This window comes from Chenopodium album, chromosome 2 (assembly GCF_948465745.1).
Source record: "Chenopodium album chromosome 2, dcCheAlbu1.1, whole genome shotgun sequence".
Taxonomy (NCBI): domain Eukaryota; kingdom Viridiplantae; phylum Streptophyta; class Magnoliopsida; order Caryophyllales; family Amaranthaceae; genus Chenopodium; species Chenopodium album.
In genome coordinates, this window is record NC_137835.1 from 81,074,249 (window position 1) to 81,084,124 (window position 9,876).

The 9,876-nt window shown below is 36.9% G+C and overlaps 1 protein-coding gene across 1 annotated transcript; it reads left to right on the forward strand.

Moving 5' to 3' along the window:
* Positions 1-595: 595 nt before the first annotated feature.
* Positions 596-9,234, forward strand: LOC145602942 (protein EXECUTER 2, chloroplastic-like). Its single transcript, XM_081659088.1, has 11 exons — positions 596-1,076; positions 2,371-2,487; positions 2,579-2,644; positions 5,903-6,009; positions 6,098-6,179; positions 6,921-7,607; positions 7,799-7,925; positions 8,013-8,182; positions 8,300-8,374; positions 8,467-8,559; positions 8,674-9,234. The coding sequence occupies exons 1-11, from the start codon at positions 717-719 to the stop codon at positions 8,773-8,775; spliced, it is 1,986 nt and encodes a 661-aa protein (XP_081515214.1). The 5' UTR covers positions 596-716; the 3' UTR covers positions 8,776-9,234.
* The last annotated feature ends 642 nt before the right edge of the window (positions 9,235-9,876 follow it).

The window sequence follows — 9,876 nt, forward strand, 5'->3', positions numbered from 1 at the left end:
TATTTGCAACGATTCGATTTAAAGTAGAGAGAAAAAATGTCTAATTGTTGCACATAATATGTAACGGAGGTAGTATTATTTTTGACAATTTTTCCTATCATTTATGCATAAACTCTTTTTAAAAGTAAAAGTTGTAAGGTTTTCCCAAATTACACTCTTAAGGTTAACCATAATAAAACATACTCCTTATACTTGTTCTACCTTGATGAGTAAATATAAGATGAAGTAAGAGAGATTTTAAAAAATGGGTTTGTGTAAAGAAAGAACGAATGAAGTATGAGAAAATATAAAAATGAGCAATACCAATTAATCGACCAAAAAAAGAGTTGCGCGATAGTATAACTACGAATAAATAGATGTGTCCATTCAGGTGTTTGGATCGAATTTAGGTAGGTCAGGTCGTACCTATTTTAAAACCTGAGTCATGCTACATTATTATGTCCAACCGAGTCAAAATCTTAATCGGGTATTTTTTGAGTCGAGTCAGGTAAGGTTTTTACGCCTCTACGGGTAAGATGCATACATTCTTGGGGGTGGCAACTTGTGATTAGCCGAAAATTAAATCCTACACAGGATCTATCCACATACGTAGAAACAAGAGGTCTAAAGCCCACAACATTCACTCTCTCTCTCTCTCTCTCTCTCCAAGAACAAACTCATCGATCCTACAGAGTTGCCTCTGCAGTCTGCACAATCAAGAAGAGAGAGAAGAAAAAATGGCGATGACGAGCCCATGGGGGATGGGCCGCACAATCCCTCTTCCCCAAACTACTGGTTCTTTATCTTCTCCTCCATCTTCATCTTCATCTCCATCTTCTTCGTACAATTTCCTCTTGAAGAAATTGCAGCAACATCATATTAACAGCAGCAGTAACACTGTTTCTCTCAGAAAATTTGTGGGTCATCCCAGATTTTTCAGTTTGTCGAATTTGTGTTGCCGTTGTAATATCAGCAATAATGAGAATTATACCAGTATTAGTAACTCCAATAATAGTAGCAATGATTGGGATTGGAATCGATGGAATCGTCACTTTTCTGAAATTGAACAAGCTGAGAGCTTTTCTTCTGTTCTTAAGGTACTTTTTTATTACCCTTTATCCTTTTTTTTCCTTCTATTTATGGTGTCAATTTGAATTCTGGCTTTTAGTGGAAATTTATCAATTGGGTGTTTTCGATTTTTGTTGTTTTATCTGGGTTGTTTACTATTTGGGGAATTTTGTATCCTAGTTTGTGTAATCATTAGAATTACTTGAATTTTGTGGGATTTTTTTGCTTTAATTTTGTTGAATTATTATGTAAAAGATTATTTTTATTTTTTGTTGAATGGGTGAAGATCAGTGCTGCCCTGTTGCTAATATAGAATTTTTTTTTTTTTTTATAAAGGAATTTGAAGTGTTTTTTGTTTGTTTGTTTATTTTTAGCTTGTAACTGCAATTAGTCTTATTTTGGATACTATTCAAGAAATAAATTAAAATTAAGTCATTAGAATAGGGTAAAAGAATGGAGTTTCATTGTGCTGTTGTTTGGTTCAATGGCGAATTCAGCCAGTTTGATGATGGTAATGATTGCAAGAGGTTTGTATCATATTAGAATTCTATACATTCAAGCTTTGAAGTTGTCTGCTAGGCAGCAGAAGTTGTGAGAGGGGACTTTGATTGGGTCTAGTCATCTTGTGATTGTAAATGCTGTCTCATATTTTCTTTTCGCGACTACTAGGTAATCCGTATTGTTTACTCTCATTAGACTCAATTTAGGCTTACAAGATTAAGAAATACAGCGTAAGCCAATGATCCTGTCACCATAAAGGATAATATCCTTATCTGGCTTTGTCCGTCTGTCTAGAATCGTAGGCTTTGTTTTGCAATTAGAAGCTACCATTAGGAAATAACAGACCTAATGGTAATATCCTTATCTGGCTTTGTCCGTCTGTCTAGAATCGTAGGCTTTGTTTTGCAATTAGAAGCTACCATTAGGAAATAACAGACCATGGTGGAAAATTTGACAATTAGGTGGCAGAATTATTAGGTTTTTCTAAATTAGCAGTACTCGTGAAATTCATCAGTTCATCTGCTAACTCTTTTAGGGTTTTTTTATTGGCTTTTGCAACAATATATCTTCAAATGTTTTAAAATGAACCTCTTATTAGGTATTTTGAAATAGTATATATCTTATTCTTTTCTACTATGGAGTAACACCAAATGGTAAATCTATCATATGAGCCCAATCTATTTGTATCCTACAATGCAATATTTACCAAAAACCCTCTAGTATTGTGAAACTGATCTCTAATTTTGCAGCAATTCCTTCTAAATAGGGTGGATTGTATTTCAAGAAATGCATGTATTTACACATTTATATTCCTTTTTGCAGTTCCAGCTTGAAGAAGCTGTTGAAAAGGAGGATTTTGAAGAAGCTGCAAAATTGAAAGCTGCTATTGTGGAAGCTACTTCAAAAGACACTGTGGCTGAGATAATGTCTGAGTTGAAGGTACATTACTGCTTAGGTTTGTAATCGCTGAAGTTGAGACACATGCAGAAAACTGTTCATTTTGATCAAGATCTTTGTTCTTTGGCTGCAGAATGCAATTGCTGAAGAGCGTTACCATGATGCCTCGATGCTTTCAAGAAGCACAGGAAGTGGTTTGGTAATATTTTTGGTATCCTGAGCTGTCTTCAGTCCCAATTAGCTGCTAGCTATGCATCCATGAATGCTATATGCATGATACTAAAAGTCATTCACCTCTTGTCTTTCATTCATTTGAACTAGAATCTTATATCGAAGGCAACATTAATTTGCTTCCTTACCTTTTAATTTTGGAATTTAATTTAGTAAGTTGGTATGTAGACCTAGTTAAGGATATGTATCGGGATGTGTCAACAAATGTGAGGACATGCGGAGGGTTGACAAAAGATTTCCCTATTACAATCGGATTGCATCAAGGGTCTGCATTAAGCCCTTTTCTTTTTGCAACGGTTCTAGATGAATTAACTAGACCAATTCAAGATGAGGTTCCATGGTGTATGCTGTTCGCAGATGATATCGTTTTGGTGGATGAGACTAAGGATGGGGTTAATGTCAAGTTGGAGCAATGGAGGCAAAGGTTGGAATCTAGAGGGTTTAAGCTAAGTCGGAGTAAGACTGAATATTTGGTATGTCGTTTTGGCACTCAGAGGGGGACACGCAATGAAGTGGTGAGTTTGGATGGAAAGGATTTGACCATGAGTGAATGTTTTAAGTACCTAGGGTCGATCATCCAGAAGAATGGTGACATTGATCAAGACGTGACCCACAGGATTAAGTCAGGGTGGCTTAAATGGAGAGCGGCCACGGGAGTGTTATGCGACCGCAGCATTCCCTTAAAGTTGAAGGGAAAATTCTACAGGACTGCCATACGACCAGTGTTGCTCTATGGTACAGAATGTTGGGCTTCTAAGAAAGAGCATATTAAAAAGATGGAGGTTACGGAAATGCGCATGTTAAGGTGGATGTGTGGAAACACTTTAAGAGATAGAATCAGAAATGAGGTTATTCGCAAGAAAGTAGGTGTGGCGGGCATTGTAGATAAACTAAGGGAAAATCGTCTGCGTTGGTTTGGACATGTAAGACGGAGACCCGAGGGTGCACCGGTGCGAAGAGTGGAAGAGTGGGACCATGGAGGGATTAAACGAGGAAGAGGGAGACCAAAGATGACTTGGTTGGAAGGAGTGAGGAAGGATATGAAGTGCATGGATTTACGTGAGGATGAAGTTTTGGATCGTAAGGGATGGAGGAGAAAGATTTATGTTGATGACTACACGGAATAATCAAATTTGGTTCATGTTAGCCGACCCCACTTTTGGGATTAAGGCTTTGATTGATTGATTGATTGGTGTCTTCTTGTGGACTTTTACCATGATAGTGCTAGACTAAGCCTATTAGAAATTGTCTTGGGTAGAATTTAATCTGCGGACAGATTCTTGATTTTGAAGCTTGATGGCTTGCTGCCAAGGCTTTTGGGTTATATTGGGTCACTTAGTGCTGAAAGTGAAATGACTGGAGCTCATTACGTATAGTATGCTTTCTGTTCTATGGTAATTTTAGTTTACAGTTATTTGTTCATTATATTTCTTGCCATTTGTGATTTCTGTTCCGTGCTATATCTCTACTTCTCTAAGGGACAATCTTTTAGTGACCTTTATTTGTCAGGTGGCATTGATTAAATATGTAGTGATGGACCAATGATAGGTTGGAAATTTCATCTAGACTCAACTTTTTACTTGGCTAGATTGGACTGCTACTCAACTTTGGCTAAAGTACAATATAAATTTTGAGCATTTAACTGTCTTCTACCTTATATAGCAAAAAACTAGTACTAGTAGGTACTCAATTGAAGCTCATTTCTAACCTGGAGTATTAGTAGGTACCTGGAGTATTAGTAGGCTTTTTACTTGGCTATATTGGATTTCTACGAAGATCAATATGAAGTTTGGCACACTACTTAATCTTGATTATCTAGAAATTAATGGTTTAATTTGCTTTTGTGAAGCCAAGTAGCTTGATCAAGGCTCACTCCTAATCTGTTGACTCTAGCTCTAGCCCAATTGGTCACATGCCTTAAGAAAAAATTTCAGCTGTATTAAAAGAACTGTAAAATCAAGAGCAGGCTAGACTCTTAGCTTTACATTTAATAAATCAACCCATTTCTATCAACTAAAATACTTTCGTATTGCTAATTGTTATGTTTTCTGAAATTTTGAGCTCTATGATTGTTGATTCTGGTGATTTGATATCTTTTTTTTTTACGTATAAGTGGTGGCATTTAGTATCTTATGTGGCTGCAGGCTTGGCATACATGAAAGGGATGGTTACACCCTCACGGGGCACTAGAACAGGACAAATCTGTGAAATTTTACCAAAGGAATATGTTTCTTGTCCTCAAACATATTTGCTTATGACTCAAGAAATATTGAGGGAGATTGTTATGGTGTGTATGTGATAGTCGGTTAGGCTATGTCCTTTAGATGTTGGCAATATGTCATGCTATCTTTAGTCACCACTGTTTTAATTATTTTTGTTGGTTGTTTGAGATTCCTAGGTTATAGAACATACAATTGAGTGTTATTCAGGTTTATCTGGGAGAGTCTACTTCCCTTTTTTGCCTCCTTTGTCTTGTTTTTTGTTTAGGGTAGGGGGCTAGGGGTAGAAGAGAAGGAAGGCTAGAAAGATTAGTAACTGACTTTAACAATTGTGCATTGTAGTGGTATTTCACTAGGGCATCATTGAGTCAAAGGTATTTTGGGGGGCGTGCATTTGGTTGTTCTGATTATTGGAAGACAATCTTGACTTTAAAAAAATTAGTATGCGATAATGGATACAAGACATAATATAAGGTGATGAATGGTGATGATAGTGGTCTTGATAGCTTGAAAATTTCTCTTATCATGAGCATTGTTAAAGACCTTACAATATAGCCTGTAATTCTGGATCATGAGTGATGGCCATAAGTTAGCATTTCTGACTTGATGACTGTTTAATTAATTTAGTGGGCTTTGAATTAGTAACAAAAACTGACGGAGGCCTGCTTTAGCGATTTGATTGCAGATGGAATTGAGTGACTTGCTTCTGTCAATTTGAATCCTTGGCGTAGTTAAGAGTTTCAAGACTTCCAGTGTAAAGTATATAGGTCAAATTTTTACCAAAACATGCAATTGATTACTGGAATTGTGTAATAGTTGAACTTAAAACTAGACTGTGCTATTAAAACTTGAAAATAGACCGTTGTAGAATGTATACTTATGACATAAGGGTTAGATCTCAACACACTGTTTGGTGGTCTTGAGGAATGTTGTGTGTCAGCCCCTTAGTGAATTTATATTTGTGAGTTTTTTTTTTCTTTCTTATTTTCTTTGTTGTATAATTGCAGGTGGGGTGGTGGATAGGCAATGCAAAGGATTCAGATGATCCATTTGGCCGGCTTGTACGTATCACTCCTGGTGTTGGCAAATTCATTGGCCGTACTTACACGCCAAGGTGAGGAGACATTGTGCTAGTAATCTATGAAGACATACTGAAGCTTTCAATCATGACTAATAGTTATTGGTTTTTTACTTGATGACAGACAGCTTGTAACTGCCTCTCCTGGAACCACATTATTTGAAATATATGTAGTCAAAGACACTGATGGTACATATGCAATGCAAGTGAGTTGTAAGATTTATTTTATCTCTATATCGTGTAGTTCATGAACAGTTGGTGCTTATATTTTATATATGGACAATTGATTGAGATCGCTTGGGTCATATCTTTCTAAAATAGCAAAGTGAGGGTCTAGGAACTTCAGCATCTCTTTAAATTTCACAACCTCCCTGTTGTCTCATCCCATCCACCTAATTATGCCTGCATGAAACCTCTAATCATTTTATAATATTCTATTTTTCTTTTTATACTTCTCTTTACATTTCTTTTGTTGTTTTTTTACTACCAATAGTCACAGTGAGAAAAAATTATTTAGATAAGAAGAGCAGATTGAGGGAATAAACTCAATAAAGGAGGCTTCTTGATTGATGAGCAAAGTTTCTTACAAACAGTGGCTTGAGACCACCAATCTTCACAAGGTGACTATAGGTCTCTACTCTCACAATTCCTTCAATACACAAAAGCTACCTATACCTTACCCTTCTTCCTTTTTTATATGTACACACTCTCACAACAAAAACTGTCAAAAAGATCCTACCTACCCCTGCCAGCATTTGTCTTCTTCCTTCTGAAATTGCTGCTCCACTACCTCTCCTTCCCACGGTTTCTCTTGATCCTGCTCGCATATGTAATCCAGCCACATGGCTAAGCATCTTGGGCTTGTTGCTGTGGGGGAAAAATAAAAAAATTGTGCAATCGAGCCCTTCAACTTATTGCATATGACTGAGGATATGTTTCTGTGGCAGGTTGTGCACTTACAGAAATCTAAAGGTAATCAAATGACCTCTGCTAGTTTGCAGCCAAAACCGACAAGAGAATCACCAAATAGTGAGGCTGAAAATTCGTCTGCAGTGGATGATCAGGCTAACAAAGATAAGACAGAGAAACAAGAAGAGAAAATTTTGAACATTGAAGGGGCTACTGAGGAAGGAATAAAGAGTGTGATTAATTTTCTTAAAGATAAAATTCCAGGACTGAATGTTAAGGTCATGAACATTAGCATCGGAGACCAAGTCGTGGACAGTGATGCTGTGAAGCAATTGACACAGGAAGATTCTAAGGAAGATGATGAAAATTCTGATGATGATGAAGTTGATAAATTGGATGAGGTTGAGGATGAGAGCGATGGGATTAGGATGGAAGGAGATAGCGATTCTAGTGAAGATGAGAAAGATCTTGATATGAAGGTTTTTGTTGGTGGGATTGTCCATAATGAGGATGATGTCTTATCTAAAGAGGAGTATATCCGCTCACCAGCTGAAATCAGTGACACAGAAAAAGATTCTTTCATTTTACATATTCCTGGTATACGTGGAAGTGAAGAAAGTATGGCATCTAATGTCAAAGTAGCTGCTTTAACTCAAGGTGTTTCTGATCTCATGCCCTCTGATGTTGCCAAGGCATTTTTGGGCAGTGAGAAAATTTCACCCAAGGTTAGCTAAAGACTGCATTAACTATTTCCCATTACACCTGTAAAAAGATAAATTTGTATTGTATCTTAGAGTTTAACTCCTCATTTTTTCTTTCCTGCTTCCACTCCTACCAAGAAAAGACTTGAAATCTCCGTTATCTACTTTCTCCTTAAGAGATGAAGACTAACTATACACTGCTGCACCTGCCTTAGGTATCCAAGAATGTGCGTGAAATTGTTAAGCTTGCAGTCAGTCAGGCACAAAAGAAGAGCAAACTTTCTGAATTCACAAAATTTAATAGAATACAGATTCCCAGAGGCAATTTAGATCCTTTTAATGGTAAGGATTGCTATTCCTCACCCTTAGCAACATAGCATATTCAAGTTGGAATAGTGTTTTCAGATACAATTTTATCATGGCATGCAGGACTATATGTTGGTTCTTTTGGACCTTATGGAACTGAGATAGTTCAATTAAGGCGCAAATTTGGTCACTGGAACAATGGGAATGAACTAGAGGACTCCTCAGGTATGGAGTTTTTCGAATATGTTGAGGCTGTTAAGCTTACTGGAGACCTTAATGTTCCCGCTGGTCAGGTTTGTCAATTTCCCAGTACCATTGATGTTTTTGTCATTTCCTCTGACTACTTGTCTATTGTTTCTTGTATTAGCTGTATGAATATTCCTTGGTTATATGTTTTGTGCTCCTATTAGGTGACTTTCCGTGCTAAAATTGGGAGAGGGAGTCGTCTTTCCAATCGGAGCATTTATCCAGATGAACTCGGAGTGGTAATATTTTCATAAGATGTGCAAGAAATTTGTGCTCATGCAGGTTGGTCAACTATTAAAAATTCGTTGATCTATAATCTGCTTTTGTAAAGGTAACAAGCTATAAAGGGCAAGGAAGGATTGCAGAATTTGGATTCAAGAACCCCAAGTGGGTTGAGGGTGAACTTCTTCAACTGAATGGCAAGGTAATTATTATAGGTTTTATACCATGAATATTGTTTGAAAGAGAACCAAAAGTACTGCCCATTCATCCTATTTCCTCTTGAACGATTTTGTTGCTTATGAGGTTGATTATGCAGGGTGTGGGACCTTATTTCCGAGGAGCAGATCTTGGTTTTCTCTATGTTGTCCCAGAGCAAAGCTTCCTCGTTCTGTTTAACAGATTAAATCTGCCTGAGTGAGCTATTGGACTTCCATCTTTACTGTCTTACATTTACACCCTTAGCTTAGAAAAAGATATAGAAAGAGATGAGAACATGAAGGCTGGTATGACTGCCCTTGCTTCTGCGCCTTGGTACACATCATGAACAATTTTGCCGCTCACTGCACCCCCTTGCTGCCACTACTGCTCCTCCCCTCCCATCTGCGGACATCTTCAGCGCTCTGGATACTTTACAGCACACTAGTCTTTATTTATCTTGTATGTGCATAAAGTCTTTAACTATTACACTATATTGCTTTTATGATAAGGTGTGATACTTTAACCTCATATACATACTTTAGATGACTTATCCTCTTCAATTCTTTTTCCCTTTGGTAGATTTCAGACTTTCAGAGATGTGATAAAAGTTTCAGTTATATTGGGCATGTAATATACTAGTATCATACAAAAGCTTCATATGATTAGGGCTTTCTTTTTATTATTTTCCATTGAGATAACCTTTACCATTTTACCAATTTATCTGTTATGTGCTGATATTATCAACTTTGGCTTCCAAATTAGAAAGTCACACGTAATTGGGCTTACTTTCACTACTTTATGTTACTTTTTTTTATCAATAGATCATGTTTTAAGCCCTTCTATATGTAACAGGGAGCCTCTGCCAGACTGCCACAACATTTTTGAGTGCTACTGTACAAATTTAAAGATCTAGGAAGGCTCATGATTAGAACACTTTTCTAATTTTTGAACAGGGAAGTCCGGACACATTTTTTTTTTCCCCTTAATAAAAGATTGAGCGATAAATTCTTTAAGAGTAATTGAGGAGAATTGCGGGCATCTATTGACATGAAGTTTTTGTAGCAATTGACCTGAACTTGAAACTAATCACACTATAGTTGAAAAACAACATAGGCAACTTCGCAACTTCCTAGGGCCAACAACACGAATGTTTTTTTTTTTTTTTTTTTTTGACAACAGCAAAACACAAGAAACTAATAAACAAAAGAGGAAAAATTAATTCTACAGTCATTAGCTATAGCGTGGGCCTGAGCCACTTGGTCTCTGCTAACCTTCCATATAACACAAGTCCTAATATTCGCAGCCATCCTCTGGATGTCCC

Bases quoted from the DNA above. Each gene is read 5' to 3' on its own strand.
- LOC145602942 (XM_081659088.1), top strand. From the start codon at position 717: ATGGCGATGACGAGCCCATGGGGGATGGGCCGCACAATCCCTCTTCCC. The intron at 8,375-8,466 runs GTAATATTTTCA...GCTTTTGTAAAG, and splicing joins ATCCAGATGAACTCGGAGTG to GTAACAAGCTATAAAGGGCA. The intron at 8,560-8,673 runs GTAATTATTATA...TTGATTATGCAG, and splicing joins TTCTTCAACTGAATGGCAAG to GGTGTGGGACCTTATTTCCG.